This window comes from Acomys minous, assembly GCF_964271855.1.
Source record: "Acomys minous genome assembly, chromosome: 1".
NCBI classification, from domain to species: domain Eukaryota; kingdom Metazoa; phylum Chordata; class Mammalia; order Rodentia; family Muridae; genus Acomys; species Acomys minous.
The window spans coordinates 23,432,606-23,460,563 of NC_140483.1; the positions used below are offsets into that span (position 1 = coordinate 23,432,606).

General features: G+C 48.9%; 2 protein-coding genes across 7 annotated transcripts in view; one reads left to right on the forward strand and one right to left on the reverse strand.

The window, feature by feature from the left end:
• Positions 1 to 22,795, forward strand: part of LOC311606000 (carboxyl-terminal PDZ ligand of neuronal nitric oxide synthase protein-like) — a 306,430-nt gene extending 283,635 nt beyond the window's left edge. For 4 of the 6 annotated variants that reach the window (XM_084796910.1, XM_084796908.1, XM_084796909.1 and 1 more), the window contains 4 exons: positions 1,106 to 1,271; positions 2,869 to 3,021; positions 17,856 to 18,183; positions 19,187 to 22,795. In XM_084796910.1, coding sequence (XP_084653036.1) covers positions 1,106 to 1,271; positions 2,869 to 3,021; positions 17,856 to 18,183; positions 19,187 to 19,682 — 1,143 coding nt within the window. In that variant the 3' untranslated portion in view covers positions 19,683 to 22,795. Of the gene's footprint in view, positions 1 to 1,105; positions 1,272 to 1,320; positions 1,329 to 2,868; positions 3,022 to 12,150; positions 14,828 to 17,855; positions 18,184 to 19,186 lie in introns of those variants that run through there. The other 2 variants (XM_084796912.1, XM_084796913.1) reach the window with 2 other exon arrangements.
• SPATA46 (spermatogenesis associated 46) lies at positions 8,804 to 12,024 on the reverse strand. Its single transcript, XM_084796975.1, has 2 exons — positions 11,747 to 12,024; positions 8,804 to 9,462 (listed from the first exon to the last, which is right to left on the reverse strand). Exons 1-2 carry the CDS (start codon positions 11,955 to 11,957, stop codon positions 8,951 to 8,953), a joined length of 723 nt encoding a protein of 240 aa, XP_084653101.1. The 5' UTR covers positions 11,958 to 12,024; the 3' UTR covers positions 8,804 to 8,950.
• Positions 22,796 to 27,958: the final 5,163 nt, after the last annotated feature.

Sequence of the window (27,958 nt, forward strand, 5' to 3'; positions counted from 1 at the left end):
CTGTACCGCAAGGGTATGAATAAATAGATGAGGTGTTTGTTGTAAACACAAACCTCAGCTTTTGTGTGGTTGTCAGAGGAGCACATCTGTGAGTCACTCAACAGACACTTAACCCCTTCCAAGCAGGAATCAAGGTTCTATGGATATCCGTTGGGAATAAGAAGAGAATAGGGAGACAGAGAAGCTGGTGCCCAGACAGGCGAAGATAAGCTTTATGACAGCCAGCTCACAGAGCAGTGTCTTTCTAATTCCTGTGTCCTGTTGCAGTGATGTTCAAGAAATCGGGAGGAAAGATTACAAGACTGTGGGCAGGAGTGGGGGGCGGGGCATGTTGTGATGGTCCAGTCAATGTAGTAGCTTTTGCATTTTGAGTCAGGGTCCTGTGAGGTATTTCCGACTGGCCTGGAAGTTGCTATGTAGACTAGACTGGCGTCAGAATTCTTTTTCCCAAGTGTTAGCATTACAGCAGGCACCCACCATACCTGGCTGCTTTTGTTCTATAAGAGATAACAGGTAAAACTGGGTCTGATGCCACATGCCTGTAATCCTAGCACTCAAGAGGCAGAAAAAAAAAGAGAGGCGACTGCAAGTTCAAGGCCAGCCTGGTCTATATAGCCAGTTCTAGGCCAACTAGTGCTACATGTAAAGACCGTGTCCCAAAACAAACAAAATGAAGTAAGAAGAATGTGTCTCCTTTCACATGGCTGTGCTATTTCGGGCCTAAGTAAACTCTTAAAGCAGGAATGGAAGGCACTGTGGGGGCACTGTAGGAAGTGAGAATGTCTTCCTTGCCTCCTCCACTTGGCACGGGGCCCAGAATGGTGCCTGAGTGACAGACACATCACGGCCATTGAAAGCGTATAGAGAAATCCACAGGGCCGGTGACTTGTCTTCTCTTGGCTACTATTGCCGAATTACAAGTCCAGGCACTCAATTTTCCATGCAGGTTTCCTTTATCTCAAATTGAACATGACAAGGCAGTATCTCTCTGGTCCTGTCCATCCACTGGCAATTGTCATTTGTATTAATGTCCCCTCTCTTTTTCTTTGCCCCTTCTCCTCTCTCTGCCTGCCTGCCTGCCTCCTCCTTCTCCTCCTCTCTGCAGGTTCACTTGCTGAAGGACCAGTTGGCTGCTGAGGCCCAGGCTCGGCTGGAGGCCCAGGCGCGGGTGCACCAGCTGCTGCTGCAGAACAAGGACATGCTCCAGCACATCTCTCTGCTGGTCAAGCAGGTCCAGGAGCTGGAGCTGAAGCTGTCGGGACAGAATGCCAGTAAGCCAGGGAGGGGGGACAGAACGCCAGTAAGCCAGGGAGGGGGACAGAACGCCAGTAAGCCAGGGAGAGCCACACCCAGCCTCGGGGTCTGTGTGCGAGCTTTGGAAAGCAAGCAGTTGCCATGAGCCCCAGGATGCTGTGCTTGGAGCCTTGATGGCGCCCTTCTATCTCAACAGCACAGGCAGCACTGTCATTAGCCTTTACATCTCATAAATAAGGATTGCAAGGCCAGGCCAGAGTGCATCTTGGCTGCCTTCTACTCACCACCCAAACTTGACCCTGGAGGTCCCTAGAGACACTGCTACATGTCCATCCACTCTCGCCTTGCAGAGAGGTTGGTCACTGTGCCCATTTCTTCCTCAGATTTCCCAATGAAAATATAGTGAGTCTATATGGGGTATCACGTTATGAACTCTGCAGGGCCCACAAACTTTTTTTTTTTTTTTTTTTTTTTTTTTTTTTTTGGTTTTTCAAGACAGGGTTTCTCTGTGTAGCCTTGGCTGTCCTCGAATTCACAGAGATCCACCTGCCTCTGCCTCCCAAGTGCTGGGATTAAAGGCGGGCACCGCCAATGCTGCCACCGCCGCTGCTGCCACCACCACCAGGCACCATAAACTCTTTAGTAGTTGATTCTCTGGCCCACAAACTCCTTAGTAATTCATTTTCTGCACTATATAGTCACTACCCTGTTACACAGAGAAAAATGTATGTCCATTTAATTGATAAGGTAGCTGAGTGAGTAACTGCCAGTAACCAGCTGTGCTGGTCAGTAACTATACTGTATAGTCCCTGGTCTGAGATTCTTTGCTGCCCGTATAGCAGACACTTCCAGGCTGAACTGGAAAGCGATAGGCAGTCTAGCTCCAGGCCTTTGTCATAAACTTGCCTATGGGTAGGGCAAGTCTGTGTTGACTGTGGGCTGACAAATACCTATTTATTGATCAGCTATTACAAAGCTTATTTATTACTCTGTAGTGGTAGATGCTGTTATGCCCCTTGCACAACTGAAGAAGCTCAGAGTCACACAGTTAGCAAACTGTGAGTGACGCCTAGATTCACACTTAGACTTCATGGCAAATCTAATGTTTTTCTAACTCTAAGGGCAGTTCCCCAAAGCTACCCCCCTTAGCTGTTACACAGTCCGGCCCATTGAGATTCCTCGGCAGCAATCAAGAGACAGGGCTGAGTGTCTGAAAGGTGCAGCCGGGAGCCACTGTGTGTAAGGCAGTGTCCACATTCCTCTCTTACAAGGTTCTGCTTTGACCCCATACTTGGCGCGTGGCTGGGTCGCTACCTTTTCTCCCATCACAAATCCACCACAGGGCGTTCAGCAGCCTTCCCGACCCTCCAAGAGCTGTTCCCCTGCAGCCAGGTGCATCTGTCTGATGCTGCAGGCGTGGAAGGGAAGGAGTGCTTGGTTAAGATGTAAAACCTAGCAGCGCTGCTGCTACAGAGACAATCAAGGAAGGACCCTTTCAGGGCCCTGCCTTGTCAGAGCCAGGGCTTTCCAAGCTACAGGGTTAATAGAGAGGACCTCACATTTGAAGCCATGCCTAACACTGCCTCTCTTCCCCTGTCCCTTGTCTCCCCGCAGTGGGATCCCAGGACAGCTTGCTGGAGATCACCTTCCGTTCAGGTGCCCTGCCTGTGCTTTGTGAACCTACCACCCCTAAGCCAGAGGACCTACACTCACCGCTGCTGGGCGCGGGCTTAGCTGACTTTGCCCACCCAGCGGGCAGCCCCTTAGGTAGGCGTGACTGCTTGGTGAAGCTGGAGTGCTTTCGTTTCCTCCCGCCAGAGGATACCCGGCCAATGGCGCAGGGTGAGCCGCTCCTAGGTGGCCTGGAGCTCATCAAGTTCCGAGAGTCAGGCATCGCCTCAGAGTATGAGTCCAACACGGACGAAAGCGAGGAGCGTGACTCATGGTCGCAGGAAGAGCTGCCACGCCTGCTCAATGTCCTGCAGCGGCAGGAGTTGGGGGACAGTTTGGATGATGAGATCGCCGTGTAGGTGCAGGGCAAGGAGCTGGCGGAGGTGATGCCAAGGAGGTCAAGTCTGCCTGTTCCTGGCTGGGGACGCCCAGGGGAAGGCGCTGCTGAGAGTAACATCCAGGGCAGAGTGTAGGGTTTCAGAAGAGGGTCGTGATTTTGCTTTGGAAGGTAAATCAGGTGAGGAAATTGGATTCGATTCTCGGAATCAGCGCCTGCGTTCTGCTGACTGAAGGTGGAGGAAGCAGAGCTTTTAAGGGCCTTGGGAAGGGCCTGCTGCTCTCGCCACTATAGTCAGGTTCCAACCAATCTGTCCCGTGTTGCCTCGGTGACCCACACTCTCCTGTGTCTGTGGTGCACGCCATAAAAGGAAGCCATGGGTACCTTCTCTGGTACTTAGTTTTTGGATATCAGGATGCTACAAATTGCCTAACCCTCCCTTGAGCTATAGGAGAATTCCTTCCCCAAGCCCTGGCTGAGATTGTAGGGGCTGGATGCCCTGGGCTGTTGGGCAAGTGAGGCTATCTATCTATGCCTTTCAGAGAACGTGGAGTTGACAGGAGTCGCAAGTCACAGTGGAAAAACTAGGAAATTTCTTTATCTGGGTGTTGGATGTTGCCTCTGAGGAAGCCATGATTGTTAATACAATTCAGGACCCTGCTGTGAGATCCCAGGGGAAGACAGCTGATAGTCACTTAGGTCTGAAAACCCTGCCCCAACCTCCTCCTGCCTGCAGCCCAGTTCATATAAATGAGGCTAAGAACTACCCTAACACCCCCTTTCTGACCTTAGGGGGCGTGCCTGCCTTTTGCAGTACTATACCTCTGTGCAAGTCTCAAAGACCCAGAGCCCCCTGCCTTACCTCTCTGCCTGTCCCCTCCACTGGGCAGTAGTGGCCAGTTTTTACTGAAGAAGAAGAAGGAAGAGGAGGAGGAGATGTAAGCCAATAGCTGAGATTGTCTACCCTTCAGAATCACTGCCACTTAGATCCGATTAGGGACCACAGCCGTGCCACCCCAGGCCATCTCTCTGTGGGGACGTGCCTTGAGCACAGGTGTTAAAAGTGCAACTTTAATCTCTTAACCATCTAGGCCTTGCCTAGGGGGTCTCCACTCAGTAATAGGCTAGCTAGGCCCACGAGAAAAGTTGCTTTGCCCCTTGTAAGACCTTAAGGGGTTAATAGATTTTTTTTCAACCCCTGAAGAGAGAACTGAGACATGTTCAAAGTCATATTAAGGGGGGGGGGGGTTCTGGGAGGAGGGTCATGTTCATCCTAGACGAGCTGTAGGCCAAACTGCAGTGTTATCAGAGGGAGAGCTGGTAAGGGTAGCGTTGCCCAAGTGGAGTTCTTCAGGTGCAGCTTTGCATTGAAGTGGTGTCTGATTGCAAGCATGGCCCCTTCTTACAGCCACAGTGGGGTTTCCTTTAAACTAAGCAGTCACGTTAAAGGGAATTAACACAGCTTTATGTTATTACTCTCTAGTGCATCAGGGCATTGATTGTAGTAAGGTGTGTGTGTGTGTGTGTGTGTGTGTGTGTGTGTGTGTGTGTGTGTTATGGACATGCTTTTGGACGTGCCGAGAAGTGATTAGAAAGATTTCCAGGGTGTTCAGATAGAGTTGCATCCTTTTTCCACCGTGCGTTTAGTTGAAGAGGTAGTAGTCTGTTAATATTTTTAATTAGCCACAGGAAGGAAGTCCACATACACAAGGAAGAATTCCAGATGTGAGATCCACAAGACTGAAGGGACAGCTGGCGGGAATCGAGTTAGGCTAAGCCTGTCTAATTGACTCAATCCCAACCCAGAGTCCCTTGAGTCTAGGACCTTTGGATCCAGGCTTTTGTGTATCTGGAAGAGTGGGTAGTCTGTTTCTTCAAGGTCTACTTCCTTGAGCCAGGGGGCTCCGGGATAAAATCAGAGTCAAGTGGAGGTGAATGGGCCGTGGGCAGGAAGGGCTGTAGGATGGAGTGAAGAAGGAAATGGGCAAGATAATGGGTTTTAAAAGCTCGTGGAGGAAAAGGAAGACATGGAAGTGAGATGGAAGAATTGGAGAGAGTGGTTAATGGATGGATACTGACTGAGACTTGTACAAGACGTTTTGCCCTTGGTCTCTGCCTTTTTTCTCCCTGCCTTTCACCTTTCACCTTTCACCTTTCACCTTTCACCCTGCCTTCTTTCCCCTGTCCCTGCTTAAGGCCTTCCCTGGAGAATTCATTCCTGTCCTGTATCCTCCCTAGTTAGAACCAAATCTGGACACACTTGGTATGTGGAAATGAGAGTCAAAGAGCAGATCTAGGGGCCTTGGGGGGTAGGGTGTCATTTAGGCCAAGGGTAGGGACAGGAAATGTTGCAGACCTGATTTCCCGGCAGCAGCAGCAGCAGCAGCAGCAGCAGCAGCAGCAGCAGCAGCAGCAGCCTTCCTTGCTTCTTTCTCTGCTAACTCAACTCTGCCTTCCTCCTTTTCATCCCTCTCCCCTGCCCTATGTGGAGGGCACATGGACACCAGGGATTCCTCGTTGGTGCCTATGCTGGGTGCCAGAAAGCTCTTGGGCACACAAGGCTTCACAGTTGCAAAGGTAGGACAGAATTTCTCTGCACAGGATGGACTGCTCATGGGAACTGAAAGCTATATTCCTTCTATTCCTGCTTATATCGATGCTATCTGTAAAAACCTTCCTGAGCCTCACTCCTCTTAGCTGACCTTGTTTACGAGTTGTATTCCTTTATTTACTCGTTGCTTGATGGCTTTCCTGTACCCTCCCTCCCACCCACCCCCTAGCCCTCTGCTTCCTAAAACTGTCATTAACTGTTGGATCAGCTCTCTGGGAATCTATTCTGTTAATGTAAGTGCACTTACTCCCTGGATGTTGTCACTAGTTAGTGGCTTTTGCTAAATAAACCTTTCTTATTTCTAAAAAGCTTTCCCATTGTCTCTACTTGCTTCTTCTATTTAACCTGCTCCTTCTGTCCCTTTCCCTTGTACCCACTTCCTGAGGCAGGTAACATCAGTTCTGGGACAAGATATAGAATACATATTCCCCAGAGAGGAAGAGCAGAGTGGACCATCGGTTACAGGCATATGGACCAGCTGTGCTGGGTTAGACTACCCACTGGTATTAACTGGTAATAGTTTTACTTCCTGGGCAGGGGGCATGGGGGGAGGGCATTTGACAGTATCTGGATGCTTCATTCTTCATAGCTAGGGAATGGATGCTTTGGGAATATAGAGGGCAGAAATCAGATTTCCTGCCACACATAGGACAACCCCAATAAGGAATTATCCAGCCCAAGGCCATTAAAACAAAGATCAGAATGCCCCAGCCAAAACCCAGGTTTTGTTTTTTGGTTTTTTTTTGTTGTTGTTGTTGTTGTTGTTGTTGTTGTTTTTGGGTTTTTTGGGGGTTTTTTTGTTTTTTTGTTTTTTTAGACTCCTCTGACCCCAGGTATTTTCAGACCCCGGATACTATTAGCACAGGAGGGTGGCAGCAGTGAGTTTGGGGCATAAAAACACTCTGCCATTTTCTACCACAACAAGATGAAGATTATACAATTTCACTGACTGCTGGACTCCGTGTCTGAAATTTCTATTTGGTTGGTGCCCATATGGGCCCATTCCAGTCAGGTACAGGGAACAAATCAAACTCATCCCAGTATCTTCCCAAAGGACCGAGTATTGAGGACTCACGGAGGAACTGTGGGCACAGAACAGAGATGAGAAAAAGGAAGGAATGTTGCAGCAATGGCCTGCAGAGTCTCAACAATCACAGCTCATTTGGGAGGCTTTTCTGACTTCCAAAACCTGGGACTTTGGCTGTTCTGGAGGCAGGAGGCTTGTTAAGCAGGCTGCCTTCTCAGGCCCAGGCCGGAGGGAAGACTGGGAAGGCTGTTGACCAGGTCTCCACTCCACGTTTTCTCCTCTTGACAGTGAAGTGATCTGGGCTATTTTCTTACCTGTACACTGGGTTGGTGTATGCCACACGCAGCTTTCATGAGAACATACAGGGTTTTAAAAGCCCCAGCAGAGGGTGCCTAGCGCTGCCCCAGGGTACAGTAAAGTTTGCATTTAGTGTGCTTCCTCCTCCCCACTCCTGTCCTAGAAATTTTCCTGGGGTTATGATGACACTGAGTACATTAAATGCAAAATGTGGACACACCTTCCTGCTACTAGCAAGGAGATCCTAAACACCTGCTGGATAGTGATGAGCCTGTGCTGTGGTCCCGCAGCTTGGCCTGTAGCGTCTGCTTTCCCCCTTGGCTATTTGGGGGGAGGGTGATGCGGAGGCCCTGGAACAGGGAGCAATGGGCTTGACTGAGGAAAAAGAGCCAGTTCCTTAGGCATTTGGTAAAACCAAGAGGGGCCTCTCCTGTGTATGCTCTCCCTGTACTTGCTGAGGAGCCCTGTCAAAGGGTCATGACACATATGCATGGTCACACCCGTCAGCAGCCACCTTCCAGACTTAAGTGGCTTTTCCAGTTAAGAAACAGCATAGGTGGAAGAAAGGCATACCAGTCACTTGTCTTCCTTGGCGAATGGTACCCAGGGAGTGATGTCAGGTTGTGACCTTCAAATTTCAGCTCTTGAGGCCTACAGTCAAACACTAGATTCTTGGCTAAGTAGAGAGGGTACAGAAAAGGCAGTGAAAAGCAGGGATGGATGACGGACCAGGGTGGTTTTCATAGCAAGTGAAGTGACAGGGATTTGAGCAGAGCGTTTCTCATGGTGGAGAAACATAAGAATGTACATGATATTTTAATAACACAATGAGAGGCAGCTCTGCTAAAACCATAAAGTCAGGCTCCAGGAGGAGTCGCTGTGTATTATGGGAAAGACAGAGGAGGTACCACACACATGATTAATACCAAGTCCCCAAGAGGAAATGCAGAGTCATGTTTCTGCTTTAGATTGGCAGAGAGGTTTGCCCTGAAACGAAGTAAGGATTGGGACTGTCCGTGTGGTACATTGTGTGGTGACAGCACGTAGTGTTGTCACATGATTACCTGCCCATTTTGACATGACTCAAAATACCATGGAAAGCTATCCCCTGGGTTAAGCATTCTGCCCACTTCAGCCAGAGGTACCCACTCTGAGCAGTAGTCATGGTGCCTGTGGTGGAGATAGCCCACCTTCATTGTCTCTCCTCGCCAGAGTTTTACTACCCTCAAAAGGTTAATATCTAGGATGCTTTCAAACTGCAGGCACTACCCTTTGTCTAACCCTGTAAACCAACACCCTGGAGCAGTGGTGTTTACCTCTGAACTGCTTCATTCCTAACCTTGGAGGTTCCTTAGGGCAAAAGGTGGCCAGGCTCTTACCCCAGAATGTCTGAGTTGAGTAGAACCAAGTGGATTCTAAGAATTGTGCCTCTTTTAGTTCCCAGCGGCAGCCACCACTGCTAGTCGGGGCACCTTGCTTTAACTGCCACTTAGAGGATAGTCTCAAACTATTGGTTTTTCTTAACAGAAAAGAGAAAAGTGAGAGGCAAAGAGGCGGGTCTGGTGTTGCTAGGCAACCACTAATTGAAGGTGATGAAGATTCACTAGGTACCAAGAGGATCAGCAGATGATGGAGGGTGACCAAACTTGACCAAAAAATAAAAAATAAAAAGGCTATGACTAACTTGAGTTTATTGTTATTTCTCTAGAGGCATAAGTAGGCTTCATCCCTATTTACCTGAGGTGTCAGTAGACTACTTGAAGGCCTGGCAGCTGCCCAAGGAGATCCTCTCTCCTGGCCGGGCCTTCTGCTCCTTGCCCCAGAGCGTTTTGAGCTTTCGGTAGTACACCTTGCAGCTGAAACCTTCCTTGAAGCCCCCCTTGATGTGGCTCTTGAGGGAGTGCAGAGTGGGGTACATGCGGCAACAGGCTGCACACTTGTAGCCATTCTGCTGGGCTGGGTGCCACTTGGAAGCCACTAGGATGTCCTGGGATGTAATAGAATCCAAGCCATGCTTGGACTTACTGTTGGCCTCCCTGGGGTATGTGTTCTCGTGGGAGGAGGAAGACGAGCAGACACTCTCAGCTACATCCTCAATAAGGCAGTTGTCCCCTCTTCCCTCTTCCCGGTCCACCTCTGGGAACCCATAGGCTTCCAGGGAGCTCTCTTTGTCTGTGCATACAAAGTAGCTGTAAGGGGAAAACCAGGGCCGGTAGATGGTGCAGTTCCGCCTCAGCTGCTCCCCATTCTGGGTGTCCCCCAAGTCTGCAAAGGAAAGGGCAGGGTCTGAGTCTGGGGCTGAGGGCAGCGGACAGCGAAGCAGAAGTGGCTAGAAGCAGTCAGAAGAGGCAGACAGACAGGCTGACTAGGCATGATCTCAGGGGCACTTGTGCTCCAGATAAAGGTGGGATGGAAAAATGACAGCTTAAGACATCCGTTCCTGCTGCCTCCTTTCTCTGTTGATGAAAATGTATATCCCTGTAAACATCAGATGTCTGGGCAGGAGACTGACCCTTCCCTGTGTAAAGACACCTTGACTCCTGACTCCTCTAAAGATAGGCAAGAGAAAGTAGCCATCGGATACCTTAATCTTTCTACCACCAGTGGTCTGACCACCTTGCCAGCCACGTTGCCCATCCTCATCCATCTGTAGATTGCTCAGAGAGAAAGCTTTACATGAGCTCTTCACATGAGCTTCACGTACGGGACTGAGGAGGCAAGCAGCCCTCGTGGGCCTGTGAACCTCTCCTGAGGGAGGCACAGATGCACAGGCAGCATGTGGAGTGGTCTTTCAGAGATCCATCCCTTAAGGGTACAGCCCCTGTTCCACTTTAGCGTCTCACGGGTCCCTGCCCAGAAGAGAAGGCCTCACGTGGTGAGAGTAGCCGGCTATGCCCCCACGCTGGAGAGCATCTGCTTGGGTTCTGGGGTAGCAGGAGCTAAGCTGGGCTGGATACCTCAGTGAATACCGTTGCCTTTGTGGTGTCTGGGTTACAGATGAAACAGTAATGAGCTGAGCAGGATTGGGAGTACTCTTTGGGGAGATGGGGGGACTCCCAAAGACATCTTTTAGAGGTTCACCTTCTGTGTGCTATGTGTAGGGATCTCATAAGTAATGAACAGCCATGGCTTCTAAACTCAAACAAGCAGGCCTGTTCTAGGCAGTGTCCCAGAGAATCACAGGTGGGGCAGTTCCTTCAGACGTACAGAAAGGTCCTCTGGAACCCAAGATGTAAGACTTGGCCAGGCCAGAGGTGTGTTGTAGCAGTAAAAGGCATATCTAACGTGAATTAAAGCCTTGGTTTCAAACCTTTCTCCTTGGCCCACCCCTCACCTGGTGCTCCTGTTTTAACACGAGTAACTTCACTCTCTCAGGACTCTGGACACAGGTTCCAGGAAGGAGGCTCTGGTCACAGCCCACCTAGGCATGTCGCATGATCCCTTATGAGAATGAAAAGCAAGCCAGGTTCTCAATTGAAGGATCTCAAGCCCTCAGCCAGAGGCAGGCATGTGGACCCTTGCTGTGTGTTGTGCACAGGAGTAGTTACTAAATCTCAGATGAAAAGTTGACTTAAGAAAAGTTTATGGCCATCTAGGCTTGAGGGGTCGTTCAGGGCTCCTTGGCAAGCACACGTGAGGCTCTGGCTTTGATCCCCATCACTAAGTGAGCTTGCAAGTGAGTCTGCCTTAACCTCCAGAGCAATTGCTAGGCTTTTAGGAGATAGATTTGAAAATGTTTTCTGTAGAGGCAAATTGATGTTTAGGAGAACTTCCATAGCAGTACAGCTCAATTCCTGTGCACATGGGAACTCCATAGAATTAGTTCTCGATTGTGGGCTGTGACTCTTTTGTGACCCTTTTCACAGGGGTCGCCTAAGGCTATCAGAAAACAGATATTTACATTACCATTCATAACACTAGCAAAATTATATTTATGAAGTAGTGACGAAAATAATTTTAGAGTTGGGGTCACCACAACATGAGGAAGTGTATTAAAAGGGTCACAGCATTGGGATGGTTGAGAACCACTGCCCTGAAGGATCTGTTCCAAACCATTGCATCTGTGGAGGTCTGAGTGCCAGTCTTTCTCAGCTTCCAGGTGATGCTCACGTTGAAGAGTCAGGGTCACACCTCAACTGACAAGTCTTCACCTGTCTACTGTTGTTCCTACCCGTGATCGTCAGTTAGCCTAAATTGCACTAACTAATATTTTTTTTTCCTGCAGTAGAAGGCCAAGTTAATGCAAGCACGGGCTCTATGTAGACAGACCACCACCTCAAGATTTTGTGTAGAAGCAGGCCCTTGGGGGAAGAAATGTGACAACAAATTATTCCCATCTGTCCCTTGCAGAGATTTTGAAACAGCAAGATTTAGCAGTGATGCGGTCTTTTGAAAACACACATTCTCTCCGATTAGTATTTAGCTTTCTCAACCAATCGTGATCCTATAGCATGACCTAACAGGATCATGTATTTGAAACAAAACTCAGATAGGTTTAATTAGCAAAAATCCCACATCACTTTGTAGTCCTAGTGACGTCAGCAGTTACCTGGCAAGCTGGTGGCAAGCGAGGACATGATATCAGGAAAAGCACTCAGGGCAGAGGAAGAGATGCGAGGTCTAGAGATGCTGAGGAGTGAGAAGTTCTCCATGGTCTGGCCACTGTAAGGTAATGGAGGTTGCACACCTGCTCCTGAGATGCTGGCCAGGTTGTCAAGGCGATAAACATTCCGCACGCAGCTGACATCACAAGGTCCCATGATTCCGTTAACCAGTTAGGTTACAAGTTTGAGAAATGGATGTAGGGGTGTTTTGTTCGTTTGTTTTTTGGTTTTGTATGCAAGACTTTTCCCTGTCTAAAACTTAGCTACTTTTTTGTTTTCTTTTTAATTTTGAATTTTGAGTCAGTATACAAAAGATTACTTATCATTATAGAATTTTTGAACAAAGTGTGTTTTAGTAGATTCTTCTCCCATTTCTACCACAGCTCCTAACCTCCCAACCCCTAAAACCTTTCCCCGCACCTTTCTGCTTTTGTGTTACATGTGTCCTATGGTCCTTCTCCACTTTCCTTAGCATCCCACATACCTTTTAATTATCTCTCCGTCTCATTCTAGGTTTTTTTCTGGCTTTACCAACCTTTATACACACATATATGTATACATATATACATACATACATACATACATACATACAAACATACACATCACAAACTAGAACCTGCACAGGAAAGATGCCCAGCTTTTATCTTTTTTAGTTGGGTCATCTTGTTGAATATTATACTTTCCACAGACAGACTAATGAAACAAGAGTCCTGGAAACAAACTGACAAAGCTATAGCCACCTAATTTTTAGCAAAAGTGTGCAATGGGAAGGAAAAACAAATAGTTCTAGCAAAACTGGATACTTGTCTGCAAAAGAATACAATTAGAACCATTATCTTCCAGCCTGTGCAAAGGTCACTTCAGGGTAAATCAGAGGCAATTACAAACCGTTTGAAATGCTGGAATTGCTTGAGGAAGCATAAGGAATACACTTCAAGGTATGGCTATAGGCTAGAACTTTCTAAACAGAACTCCAGTGACTCAGGAAATAGCCTCAGGGAATTACATGAAATTTAAAAACTGCTACACAGCAAAAGAAGCTATCAATGGAGTAACTAGGTAGGCCAGAGAATGGGAGACAATCTCTGCTACCTGTACTTCAGATGCGGATAAGAGCCAGGTTTTTGTTTTGTGTTGTTTGTTGTTGGTGGGTTTTTTTTTTTCCTTTTGGTTTTTTGAGACAGGGTTTCTCTGTGTAGCCTTGGCTGTCCTAGACTAACTTTGTAGACCAGGCTGGCCTCGAACTCACAGACATCCGCCTGCCTCTGCCTCCCAAGTGCTGGGATTAAAGACATGCGCCACCACACCCGGCTTCCACATTGTTTAACTTGTCCATTCCTCTATAGCCTGTCTTGGCTGAGAATACCCAGCAAGAAGGAAAACTACTGTAGAGCCATTTACAGTGGTGTATTTTCTTTATGATTGTCACCTCTTCTGTGTGTACATTCTCATCCCTCTGAGAGCCTCCTGTCTCTGGCAATGACCACCTTGCTTCTCTTCTCCCTTATTCTTCTGGCCTCTACCACCCAATATTTGTGTTGTTTCTGGTTATGTTGTTAGGGCGTGTTTTTTAAAGTACACTTTCAGGAAATAATCGCAAAAGTTAAAATTTGTACCGTATACTGTACAGCCAGTTTTCCTGTTTTAACATTTTATCCCATTTTTGTGTTATCAGTTCCTCCACCTGCTATCATGTGTGTGTGTGTGTGTGTGTGTGCACGTTCATGTGTGTGCGCGCATGTGTGTGTGTGCATATGTGTGTATGTTTGTGTGTGTGTTAGTGTCAGTCAGTCAGTCATTGGGTATAAAACTATCATGGACTTTGTGCATGATGGGTGAGCACTCTGCCATTGAGCGACATTTCCAGGCCTTAACGTGTGTTTTGTCTGCTTATTTGTGTTCTGAACTATTTGGAGGTAAGTTACCCTACATCCTTTTATACCTAAACACTTGAGTGTGTATTTCCTAAGACTGGGGACCAGATCCTGTCTCTAATAGAAGGTGCTCTTCTAGGCAAGTGGCTTCTTCCATCCCATGTTGCTCACTGTAAAGCTGTAAGTGTGCTGATGACCCCAGGGCATCCTTGTCTCTCTGCCTTCTTTCCCCATGAAACAACCTGGCACCCTAGTCTGATGCAGAGTAAGAGTGAACGGTAATTGTGACACTTGGAAGAGAAGATGCAGGTGCCCCATGCTGGACCACCACAGCCCATCAGCCTAGACACGTAGAAGGGCTTTGACTGTAAGTGGTGATGTGTTGACACTGGCTACAAAAGACAGTCTCCTCCGAAACTCCACCTGTGCCCATCCTATGGAACACGTCTGAGCATTTGTTCCCAGCTACTTACAGATTTGAAGGAATAAGGGAACCTAATGCCCCTCCTGTTTTTCTACATAGTCCACTTAGAATGTTTACACTGTAAATTGAACTTCAATATTTCGGCGCCTCTGAGGTTGTATGACCATTTTATTTGGATCACCATAGTGTCAAGGCAAGCTCAGGGGACTGGGAGTCAAGATACATGATTCTGAGTCCCCTTCTCCAGCAGCTGCCTGTGTGCTGGGCAGCCTGTGCCACTTGGCTTTTCCATACTGTTTCTAAAGACTGAGTTAGAGTAATGAATGTCTTCCGGGCTGCAGTGTAGCAATTTACATGTGAAAGGAGGACAGAGGTGAGCTATGTGCACAGGACCCAAGGGACTTAGAAGTGTTCCTGTTGCCAGCTAGGTAGATGGAGTTCTTATAAATGGCTGCCCAAAATGTTGGGAGGGGAAACTGGGGAGGCTGCAGTAGTGTCTTTGTGTTGCTTTGAAATAACGAACCTGTTTTGATTGAGCTGTGGGAGAGTTTATGGGAACTTAGCTGTTCCCGTGTTGGCTGCACTCCTGTGTAGCACAGCCTTTGGCCTGTGTTGTTGCCGATGGCTCAAACAGAAGCTAAACCTCTCTGAAAGTGGCTGGTCACTACATAAATGTGTCTTTCTCTCATTTGTCTCCCACCTGCTTTTCGAGCCCTTTTCTCGGACAGGTAAGAGCCCGTCTTTCTCACAGATGGCTTATCCTCCTGGATGTCCTCCTCTGCTTGAGTGTGTGCATGTGGCGGGGTGCTGTTGGGAGGGCCTCCCAGCTGGGACCCAGTCGTTTGTCACGCCATCACCATCGTCCTCTCCATCACCAAGACTAGTGCTGAGGCTGAAGGGACAGGGCGTGAGAGGCTCCCTGTGGGTACCACAGAGGCCCAAGACAGAGGCCAACTTCGCAGAGGCGACAATGGTTTCTGGCCTGACCTCACAAGCCCTTGGGACCGCTGCCACAAAGAGGGCTTGAGTGGTTCCTGAGACCGTAGTCACAAGCCTGGTGACGGTCTGCATGATAGCCTTCTTCTGTCAGCTCATCATTGAGATGTGGTTAACAATCCACAGAAAAGTCAAACTCACACTGATTTATTAAATACTTGTTGTTAGGCACGCCCCTGAGCAAGGCCTTAGAGATGATGAAAGCACTCAAGTTGTGTAGCCCCTTTTGAGGGGTTTCCCATTCTATTATATAGACGAGGTACACTTCGCAGAAATTGAGGTAATGATAAGGAAAGCATATATTACACTCACGTTAAATTACTGAGGAGCTTAGAGTCTTTCATAGACTATATTATAAAAGAGAAGTAGTACAGGAAATCCAAACGAGGCATCATCTAAGCTGCTTGTTAAAAGTGTGCTTAGAAAGTAATAGGTGCTCACTTTGATGGGCAATTTTAGCATTTCCGGTGTTAAGAATGAGTGTGCTTAGCCAAGCAGTGATGGCACAGGCCTTTAGTCCCAATATTTGGGAGGCAGAGGCAGGCGATCTCTATGAGTCTGAGGCCAGCCTGGTCTACAAAGCCAATCCAGGACAACCAGGACTATTACACAGAGAAACCTCGTCACAAAATAAATAAATAAAATGAAAACAAAAACAAAACAAAAACAAAACAAATAAACAATTTATGTGCCTACTCTGAAAATATAAAGAAACCACCAGAGAGATAGGAGGTTCAACAAACAGGGAAGAACTTCCTGCTCCTAAGACACACCCATGGAGCACTGCAAACAATTCCCTTCTGTTGGGCTCACTTTCTGGATGGTGGGGGATGGGGAGGATGGTGAAACCAGTTCCCAGGTCACCTCTGCTAGCTTGCAGAGTGCAGAAGTAGAGAAAATGAGGAGTTGAGTCATGATAGGCAGATTGACTATGTCAAAGTGCATGACGTGGAAAGACATGACACGCTGAGGAGAACAATCGAGTGGCTGTAGGGTAGGCTGACAGCTCCGCCAGTGTGGTGGATGCGCATCTGGAGTCCAGGCAGCTTGCGGGCTTGTCCCAAGTTCCCTGGCATATCCCTGCCACCAGAAGAGGCTTGAGGAGCTGCCCCCCCCACCCTCCACCCCATGGTTTACAAGGCTCCTCACACGTGAGGGCCGTGGAGGTCCTTGCACGCTCATTCCAGTGGCTTTCTCCCTGCCACCCAGGGAACCCTTCACGTACAACTTATCGAGGGTGGTTGACCCAGTTAGGATCTCACAACTCAAATCACAGAAAGTGAAGCATGCCCGCCCCAACCCCCAACCCCCAATACCCTAGTCTGGAGCCCAGCAGTGTCGGACCAAAGAGACTGAGCATAAGGACTTAGCTTTCACATCCACAGACCACCATTGAAATGGGTTAGAACAGGAACTCAAACAGAGGGGGCTGGAGTTGATGTAGAGGCCATGGATGAGTGCTGCCTACTGTTGTGCCTCCCATGGCTTCCTCGGCCTGCTTTCTTATAGAATGCAGGACCACCAGCCTAGGGATGGCACCGCCCACAGTAGACTGGGCCCTCCTCCACCAGTCACTAATTAAGAAAAGGCTTTCTAGGCTTGCTTACAGCCCTATCCTATGAAGACATTTTCTAATGGAGGCTCCCCCCCTCTCTGATAACTCCAGCCTGTATCAGGTCGACATAAAATTATCCAGCACACAGTGTGTGAGCAGTGTAGTACAGAGCTCGGCGTTCCAGCCATGTCAACAACAGACCTCAGGGCTACCATCTTGTCCTTCATAATTTTCCACAGGCAAAGTGAATGTGGGCCGTTTGCTTGAGATACTCATGGAGTGGCCTGCTGTGTACTATGCCCAGGCTTGGTGTTGAAGAAACACATACAAAGATACATGGAGTGTGATCTCAGCCTTGGGGATGTTTTCCTTCCAGTAAGATAACCCTCAAGCTAACTATTCGAGCCATACAGAGGCCCCAAGAGGGCCATTTCCCATAGCTATCCCATGCCCCACATAGAAGAATGAGCCATATACCTGGGTTCTAATTCCAGCTGACCAGTAACTGGTCTTGTGACATCATAGTTACTACTCTGAGCCTCTCTCTAGTCTGATGAGTTCCTTCATAAGATAAGGTTCTCATGGGGAGCAATTGAAAGCATGGGTTTGTCAGGACATGTGTATTTCTCACCAGTAGCACGTTCCTGTTCACGTGGCATATACTGGGTCTGGCTTCCATGTCCACAAGCTTAGCTACTCTCCCAAGTTCCACTCCACAAGAGCTTAGGAGCTGCTGGCTCATATCCCATGGACAGGATGTGTCATGAATCAGGCCTTCAGTAGGAGGCTCCCAACCCAGAATCCTCATCTGCCATTCCTGCAGCAGCCCTGTCCTCAGTGCCTGAGAAAGAGCTCAGCATGTGCCCCCAGCAGTGTAAACATGTCACATTTCATTGATTCATCCTCATTTTCTCTGTGCTTCAAAGGGCCTGGTGACCCCAAGGTCAAAGAGGTCAAACTATGAGCCAAGAAGGTTGGGTTAAAGGAATACACTTGACTTTTCATGCCTGGAGTCAGTCACTCACTAACACCAGGTGGGAAAAACAACAAACCTACCCTGGACAGTTTAAATGCATCTTTCATGGAAGTTTCCAGAAAGTTGTGGGGGTGATAAACTTTGGGTGTGTTGTAAAAAGGAGAGCCAAGTGGCAAAGCCCAGGGCCTACTCCATCCCACTTACACGTCTCGTTTTCCTTTGTTCATAGTTGACCACAGCATGTTTGAGAACTTGAACACAACCCTCACTCCAAAGCTGCAATCCAGCCGTTCCTTCCCCCACCTCTCCAGACCTGTGGCCCCAGGCTCCATCACCCCTGGCTCTGCAGAGCCAGGGGGACCAGGACTGAGGGTAGGCAGCAGCCAGCACCTTAAGAACCTGGGGAAAGCCATGGGGGCCAAGGTTAATGACCTCCTACGAAGAAAGGAGTCCTCAAGCCTCGGCAGCATTGGTGTCACGGAGATAAACAAGACCGCTGAGGCCCAGCTGGCTGGTGGGGAAGATCTGGCCTGCGGAGCCTGGCTAGGGGATGAACGGTGAGTCCTCCCACCCGTCCGCCCTTCATCCCACTTGCAGAGGTAGGAACAAGAACAAACCTCAGTACACTCAAGAGAGAACAGACCCAAGGAATGGATGAACATTTGTATGTTTAAAAAAAAAAATTAAGCGATTGGCCTGTGTAAAACCTCAGTACACTCAAGAGAGAACAGACCCAAGGAATGGATGAACATTTGTATGTTTAAAAAAAAAAATTAAGCGATTGGCCTGTGTTTCTGAGAGCCCACTTCAGCCTTCGTAACCAGAGACGTACTTTTCTGCCTTAGCTCTGCTTCACTCTGTAGCCCAGGCTAGCCCGGAACTCACAGTCCAGACTGATCTCCAAGTCGTGGCAATCCTTCTGTCTCAGCTTCCCCGAGATTATCGGTGTGAGCCACCACACACCCTACTTTAAAAGATATATTTTCATTTGCGATGACCCAAGTTCAGAGAGCTGGCACAGTTAGTGTTTGGAACTGAATTCTAACCCTGGTATTACCCCAAAATTCCTCACATGGGTTCTTGTGCCTGCTCTTCCTCAGAATGGCTCAAATAGACTTGAGTGCCAGATGGGGAGGGAGAAGCCTGATGCAGCTACTTCCGTCTCTGTCAACAGCACCTTCCTGGGCCTTGACTGCAGCACCCGTAACTGTGACCTCACGTGCCCTTTAATGGGGCCCGGTGCTTGGGTTCTGAGATGACTTGGCTCCCTGAGATTGTGGTCCAGCCTTACAGAGGCAACACTTTGTGCTGCTCTGAGCCCTGATGGAGGAGGGAACCAGCCTCATAGCTGATTGTTGTGCTAAAGTTGCAAAGACCTACACCCTAAACCCAGAACAAGAGCTCAACTGAGGAAGCGCTTGCTGTAGCGGGTGGGGGTGGGAGGAAGGGGGATCTGGTTGAGGTGGTTGAAGGGGCGGGTGGAATAGAGAATTCAGAACATTTATAGACTGGTACCTCACCATCCATAAAGCCTAAATGTTTATGGTCATGGACTTGCAGGTCAGTCCAAGAAGCCTTCCCTCTGCTGGATCCTCCGCCTCCAATAACCCGGAAGCGAACCCCTCGGGCCCTGAAGACAACCCAGGACATGTTGATTTCATCTCAGCCCGTCCTAAGCAGTCTAGAATATGGGACAGAGCTGTTACCTGGGCAGGCCCAGGACTCTCCACCCACTGCTCAGCCTGTCTCTGCAGATACTTCCCGGCCAGAGTCTACCATTGAAATGGGGGATGCGGGCGAGGCTCTGCCCAATGGTGAGGTGTCCCTGTTGGCACCCGATCTCATACATAAGAACCGCCAGGAGGAATCCAAGCTAAGGGCAGCTGAGTGCAGAAAACCCTCCTCCCCTGGCCCCACTGAAAGAAATGGCCTCAAACTCAGCTTGAGCCCCGTCAGCCTGACTGAGTCCTGGGGGAACGGCAGCCCACCTCCACAGCCACGGACCTCCAGCCTTGACAATGAGGGTCTCCACCCAGACCTGCTGTCCTTCGAGTAGTGACTCTTTCCTGCTGAGCACCCTCTTCACTTTGTCATCCACTACACACAGGTCCTTTGTCCCAACTCTGCCACAGCCTCATCTTCCTCATGGAAGGCCCAGCAGAGCCCACTCTCCACCTGAGGTGTTGTGGGACCCACTTAAGGAGTCTAGAATATGGGACAGAGCTGTCCCCTGGGCAGGCCCGGGACTTTCCACCCACTGCTCAGCTATCTCTGCGGATACTTCCCAGATAGAGTCTACCACTGAAATGGGAGACATAGCAAGGAGTCTGCAGAATGGCAAAAGGACACGGGGGCATCTCGGATCCTGCTGCTCTGCAAGCTCCTCTGGCTGCTGGAACTCATCGTCCCTCGGGCCTGTCCCAGCTTCCTACTGATTTACAGGGCCACCAGCCAAGGAGGACAGATCTGGCAGGGATTCTCTGTCTGTCTGCTCAGATTCACACGCTGTGTGGTCTTTCACCCCGCCCCCCCCCCCAAGCCCTGGTTCTGTCCCTTTCTTCCATAGCAGCCTAGAGCCTCCCTGCCTTGAAGGGAATACAGCTAGGGAAGAATTGTAGGCTTTGGCCTGATGGTGGGACCTGGCCTGGAAAGCTACACCCTGCCCACAACCTTGCCACAGTCCCTTTCAGCTGTGTGGACCCCTAGCCACCATCATCTTTCCTCTGCTTCTGGCTTGGGGCCAGAGGAAGTGTTTCTGAGGCTTATGGCCTTGGGAGCTTCCTCAACATTGAACCTTGTGACCCAGTGTTCCCATGGTTTTCTCGTTCAGTTAGATGCACCACTACCTATCTGGCTAGGCACTTGGGCTGATGATATGGGCAGCCGTGCTGGGGCTCCTTGGCTCTGTGTGTGTGTGTGTGTGTGTGTGTGTGTGTGTGTGTGTGTGTGTGTGTGTGTGTGTGTGAAGACAGGTAGGCAGGCCCCTGCAGAGGCAGCAGAGAGCGTTCTGATGTTCAGAGAGAATGTGGTAACACAGGAGCCAAGAGCGGAGATCCTAGAAAAGAAGGAAGTGAGGGACTGAGAAAGGCATTGCTAAGAGTCAGAGCAGCTTTTCAGGCCACTCCACACCAAGAAGGAGGCAGTGCGGGGGGGGGGGACCTGGGAACAGCACGTGTTAGAGCCAGGCTGGAGCATGTTAGAGACTGGAATGTGGTGAGGACTGTGTGGACTGTGGTGGCAAAGCCGTTGTCGTTAAGTGAACGTGTTTCTTTGTGCTTGTGCTGAAGTTGCCTGGATCCCCCCACAGCACCGGGCCTGCCCAGATACCCCGAGCCTCGATCCTTTATTCAGGTAACAGCTCTGCCTCTGGCAGCGGGATCTGTGTAAGGAACCAACAAGGTTTATCAACCCTTCACTGGTGCCTGCCTTCCAGGTTAACTTGCTTTGTATTCCCTTCTCCCTGCAGGGGCCCTATCATGCTGTCTTCCTGTGGCCAGGAGACTCTGTAGTGATCCCAGCCACAAAGACCTTTGTAGCCAGAAGAAGACATCCGTGTTCTTAAACAAGGAGGCCAGAGCCCCCCGAGGAGGCTGGGGATGCTGCTGCAGTCAGCCAGAGCAGCCCGTACAGTGGTCCTCTTGCCTGGCTTTCTATGGCCTTCCCCGTTCTGCTTGCTTGGCTTCCCCATCTGTGACACTGGGGGACCTAGGTCTCACTTCCCAGTTTAACGTCACCAGTGTTCTGCCTTCCTCCCAGCCAGCAGACATCTGAGCTAACTCCCACAGAACCAGGATAGGAGGCCTCAGCCAGATCCCTGGGATGAGGTTTCCTTTCCATATACTTGCTTCAGCCGTCTCTGCCCTCCGACCCTCTTCTCTCCCCGCCATCTTCCATTGCCACAGAAAGCAAGGCTTCGTCCCATGCTCTCTGCAAACTCCCATCTCTTCCTTTCAGATGAGAATCCATGCAGCCAGGCATCTGAAGGCCCTGGTGGAGCATACAGGACTGTTAGCACATAGGTAGCACATGTGCCTTACACCAAGAGCATCCCAAGGATGTGACACCTGATCCTAAAGGGAGAGAAGTCCTTAGGACTAGCGTTTGAGGACCTATTAACTTTCCCTGAATGATTTGGAATATTACCCTAAAACAGAGAGAGTTTGGGCTGTAGGGTAGAGGGTCTAAGCATGCACCAGAGTGTGCATCTGAGCTCTCCACACCAGGATCTAGGTTTGCTCCTCTGAAGGGAAGTACAGTAGATAGCTGTCCTCTGAGTGATATGGTTGCCTAAGACTGACAGCATGAGGCTCGGCTTGCTTAAGACCGTAGGATGCTGCTGGAGCCAAGAGATCCCATCCTATTCGTCCAAGACCCCCTGAAAGGGGATGTCCTGTGTACTTTAGACTTGTACCTGATGTTCAAATAGGTGTTGTGGATGCCTGCAGCAACTCCTAGTATCTTGACCCATCCTTGTTACAGGAATGATGCTGCTACTTCGGGAAGCCCTCTGAAACTGAGCCTTGTCTTAGATGCTGCAGATACCGCCTGGTGCTGGGGGCTAAGTGCTTCCCCAGGGACCAGCACGAACAAATTTCTCCCAAGTGCTTAGACTCACATCAGCTCTTCCATCTAGTGCCCCATCAGGCTCGCTGACCATCTTGGCAGTGTGGACTGCAGCATGGCAGCTTTCACAGTGAATCCAGGTCCTCTGCATCTTGGCTGTTAGGTAGCTTGATCTGCACAGGGCAGAGGCAAGCTAATGGGGGAGAAATGAAGGGTCTAACTTCTGTATCTATTTAAAGAAGCGGGGGCCTTGGAGCCTTTTTCTCCCCCACTTCTTTCCAGCCCCATTGTACATCCCTATTCAGCCTATAGCTTTACCTTGATAGATCACAAAGAAGCTTCCAGAAACAAGGAAAGAAAGTCTCTTCTCCCAGCCCCAGCCTACACTTCTCTCTAGAAATGTATCTGTGAATGTTCTGTTTCTGGAAGATATGAAGACACAAGTTTTTAATCCATCATCTTTTAAAGAATAATGTTGGCCTCTGTTTGAAAGAACAAGATTATATAGTTCTATTCTTGAGTATTTTTTAGAGAGTTCATATTTATATTTTTAGAGATTTTTTTTTCTTGTAGAAGGAAATTGCATAATAAAATGATAAATGTGTCTTGCTGGCTTGTCTTTTTTTCCTCCTGACTGGTGGAGAGTTCTGGAGTCCTGGGTTCCTGGAGGGCACCAGGGTGGGTGTAGAGCCGTGGCATCTTACTCTGCAAACCTGAAGACTGATGGAGCTGTAAGAAAAAAAGGAAGAGGAATACCAGAAACAAACCTCCAACATGAACCTGTTAGAGTAACGAGGACAAGTTAGGATGGGCCATCTTTACATCACTGACTGGCTGACTGCCCTGAGGGTCTCCACATACGTCTGTTTTGTATCATCACCATGATGTGTACTTGGCCAGCCCTCCTCGAGGGAATACTGTAAGGAAACACAACCCCCATCGGATCCTCCTTAAAGGTCTTACTCTAGGATCTGTAGCCTGCTTCCACCACAGAGGGATGCAACATGTTGGCATGTACATTCTTCCCCATAGGGACCAGAGCAGCTCCCTCGCAGGGAGCTAGCAGCACCAGCAGCTAGCAGCAAAATACACAAAGCTGTTGACTTTTGGGGAGTTGTTCCCATGGCTGCTCTGAACTGGAGCAGCCCTTGATGTCATTTGCTGAGATCACATGATGTCATTGGCTTGACAGATTTCAGGACCCAGAGGAATCATGTTCTAGAGTAGTAGTTCTCAACCTGTGGGTCGAGACCCCTTTGGGAGTTGACCAATCCTTTTATAGGGGACACCTAAGACCATAGGAAAACACGGTGTTTACACTATGATTTACAACAGTAGCAAAATTACAGTCATGAAGTAGCAATGAAAGTAATTTTATAGTTGGGGGGTCACCACAAACAGGAGCTCTATTAAAGGGTCACAGCATCAGGAAGGTTGGGAACCGCTTCCCTAGAGAATGAATGGAGCCTTTGACTTCCTCAAAAGAGGAAAGTAGGAAGGAAGCAGGGGATTCTGTGGTGTACACACAGCAACTCACATTACCAACAAGGAAAGATGGGGTCTGTCTATCTAGACCTTTCACCTGCTGCCATGACTAAGCCAGGGTTTGGACTCTATAGTCTAGCATGTAGAGATTCCCTGGTTCTCTGTCAGGAAGAATCTCTACATGAAGTGAAGGCTCTGACCGTTTCTGCATCTCACTGATTTCCCAGAGGTGTCAAAGAAGAGAAACACTGGGCTTTTCTAAGCTAGCTTGCTTTCCCCACTGTGGGGCACAGCTATGTCATTCCAAGAAAGCGGGAGTAACACAAAAACCAACCCAGCGGTATCCCATGCATGGGGAAAGGCATTGAAAATGCTTATAATAGCAACATTTTTCTTCAAGTGTGTGCTCCAGTGACCTTTCTTTAGGCGACCTCTCCCATTGGATGGCTTTGGGATCCACTTCTGTCATCAAGTCAGGTGTAAAATGTGCCTGTGACATGCTCTTCTTTCCCACCACTGTGCAAAGTTTTTATTTTATTTTATTGCCTACAGTCAAGTATGCAGAAATGATTAGGAAAAAATTTAAGGAATTTTTTAAGTGTAGAAATGGGTGTACATATGACACTTTTTCAGTGTGGTCCTCTACGCTGAGCCACAGTTCTAGAAACTAGAGGGGACAAAGATGCATTTTTATTCAGACACTGGTGACAAGTGATACAGCACCCTGTCTGTTAACAACAGATGAGGATGCCATGCCTACCCTGTAGGTATTAGGCCAACAAGATGTATTTGAGCACAGACAGGATAACCCAAAGCAGGCCAATTAATTTTAGGGGCAAGAGTGTCCATTTCCTCCGGGCTTACAGCAGTTGCTGAAGGATACTGACAATCTACTGGAGGCTACTTGGTCCCCAGAGTCTGTGCAATGCTGGTAGAGACCCCCAGTTGATAGTTGAAGGTAATAAGAGCTAGTGCTTCCATATGTGCACCCCAGATGCTGTTCTGGACTCAGAGAATTCCCTCTTGGTCAGTTTGCTCACCGATTTTGGCATCTCTCTGAGGTGTGTGGATGTGAAGAATGTTCAGGAACTTTGTAGGCTTTTTTTATTGTCTCTTCATTCCCTGCCACCCCACGCCTTTTGAGTTGCCCAGCCCAGACAACACATACTGATTCTCTCTGAGATTTTGGCCCTCATGGCCTCCTAGGCTTCACTGTAGTGTCCCCCAACAAGATCCTCCCAAGTTTAGAGGGCCTCGCATGAAGCACCTCCCACCATGGCTCTCCTGGGAGTAAGAGGGACACATACTGATAGCTCCTGTGGGCAGAGCCATCACCTCCCTAAGTACAAGTGGCATGTCTGCTTTTCATCTGTCAAGAAAGCTCACTCTGGAAACTCCCAGGTGTCCAGCGAAAGCCCTGTGGAGGTCTTTACCCCTCTGGTGAGCCTTCCTCCCTGTTGCCATTTGCACCAGGGGCACACGATGAAAACTGAGGCTACCCACCACCGACTTCCTACTAATGAGAAAATTCCTCCACTTTCCGTAGCTAGGGACCGACCCTCTTGAGACACAAGTCTTTGTGTCCAGCTTATCTCCAGCTGATGCCACGATGAATAGCCCAGCCCAAGGGAGCCTGGGGAAGCTCTACCCCCAGGAAACTTGGCTATTAATACAGACGGAGAAATAGGCTTGAAGAAATATTTAAGGGCCAACTCGAATACACCAGACTGCATTCTCTCTCGTGGGAGTTGCCTAAGGTTACGTTGGTTGCGTGGAGCGGGGGAAACATGGCCTGTGTTTTCCTTTACTGTAGGAAAAGAAAAGGCCCCACAAATAGAACCTCCCCAAACAAACTGCAGCTTTCTGATTCTCCTTTTACTGTTTCATCAATCAGCTGGTCCCGGTGCCATCTGCTTAGCTACCTTCTTCCTTAAAACATCCCTCTGTTTGCCACCGTATCTATACTCAATTTGTGCCTCTTACATAATTCTAGGTGGCTTTCTCTGGCGTTCAAGGACATCCAAGTGTTCATCCCACACCATGAGGCAACTCACAACTCCCCAGGAAGGTTGGGATTACCCCAGCCACTAAAGAGTAGTGAAAGAGCAGCCTGGATTCCGAGGAAGAGGGAAGGAAGTCCCATCACCTTGAGACTTCGGCACCGTGGATGAGTCCCCTATGCCTGTGATGGGCACACCCAGTCTTGTATTACCTTCCCCCGGCACCTCCTGGTTCTGGGTAAACGGTTCCAGTTCCGGTTCCGGTTCCGGTTCCAATTGGCCTTCCTGGCTCAGCTTAGTGCTGGGTGCTCTGTCTGGAACAGACAGCCCAGCTGGAAAATGCTCTGTAGTCGGTACTTTTCCCTGGGAGCTTCATCTTTTGAAGATGCTGTATTGTCCTGTGGGGAGTAACTGTGTGCATTACAGCTCACATGAACATGTAGGTTCAGCGGCTTTGACCATGCCTCTCCTATACTAATCAGTGACTGCGGGTAGTGAACATTGTGGTCAGGCCTGGGGCCCGCTGTGAAGCCAGGAGTGAAGATGTCAGACGGTTCTCTGCATTCTAGATCATCTTCTGCCCAGCCCCCACCTACTTACTGTTCCAGGTTTGTATGACACCATTCCATCTCTGTCCCAGGACCCCAGATCACCCAAAATTGCTTCCCTGCCATTGTTTTAGTCCTGCTTTGTTTGTTTCTTTGTTTGTTTGTTTTTGTTTTTTGTTTTTGAGATGGGGTTTCACTACATAGCCTAGGCTAGGCTTGACTTGCAGTCCTCCTGCCTCAGGCTCCCAAGTGCTGGGATTATAGGCATTCGCCACCACCTTCCTTTTCTTTCTTCTGATTTTCTCAGGTTGTGGCAGTTCATCCTTCACATTCCCGCTGACCATTTCCCCTTCCTCTGTATTTCCTTTCCCTTTTCCCACCCTATTGCTCTTTGAATGTGAAATCACATGCTCCAGGCCAGGCTAGGCTACCCCTTCCCAAATAGTGCCATAAGCCAGAGGACCAAGTAGTCAAACACTTAAACATATGGGAAATACTTACTTTCAAACCACACCCACCCCAGCTCACATTTTTTGTTTGTTTGGTTTAGTTTAGTTTTTGTTTTGTTTTGTTTTGTTTTTGTTTTTGTTTTGAGACAGGGTTTCTCTGTGTAGCCTTGGCTGTCCTGAATTTGCTTTGTAGACCAGGCTGGCCTCGAACTCACAGAGATCCACCTGCCTCTGCCTCCCTGAGTGCTGAGATTACAGGCATGCACCACTGCGCCCAGCTACAGTCCACATTTTTGATCATATATTCCCCATGTGGTTTGCAGAATAGTACAGGCATCTCTCCACACGCCTCTGAGCATTTTAGGACAGAGGTCATATGATCTTCATATATCATTCTCAGTTCCCACACAGCCAGCATCTGCATGTTGTGGGGACTTGGGAAAGATGTGCTCAACATTGTCCTTCGATTTGTGTGGGGCAGATGAGACTGAGCTTACCTGTGTGTAGAGCCAGCCAACGCTGCCTCCTCTTCAGCCTGTGTTCCTCAGTGTCTCTATCTGGAGCAGACTTTCTGGCCCTGGTTATTATTCACTGCATGGAGCACTATGCTAGGCCATGCTCAAAATGGATCAGTAAGTAGTTCATTTATGTGCATCCAGAGCCTTCATTAGCTCTGCTCCTTAGATGGGGTGCCCGGAAACATGCTGATCCTGAGGCTAACGCAAGTATGCTAGGCACCTGCTGATGTCCCATAGATGCTCACACCCCTGAGCTCCAGATCTTAATACTCCCGCTGGTCTTTCTAGGGATTCGCTGGTGCTTAGTTGTATCTCCAAAGCTCCTGTGGGGTAGTCGGCAATTGTTCTGATCAGTTTGCCCACGCCCTCGCTTTTGCTGTTCTCAATAACAGTATAAGGCAATCTTATTAAGCCCATTTTCCAGACACAGATAATCCTTTACTATGTAGTTCAGAAAAAATCCATACGTGCCATTAATTCTTATATCTCCAGAGGAAGTATTTTGGCAGCAGTGTGTGTGTGTGTGTGTGTGTGTGTGTGTGTGTGTGTGTGTAGGGGGCAGCGATGAACCTTACAACGGAAGAAAAACAAAATAAGCCCACAAGGCTAAGATTTTCAGACCAGGGGCCACTCATCTTCCCTGCCACCCACAGCCCCGTGCACGTCCTTCACACCAGTTAAACGCACAACTCCAGGGCCTAGTCGTGGCCCAGAAGTCACTTTTTGAGTTTGACCTTCTCCAAGGATAAATGCAATTCCCCCAAACATT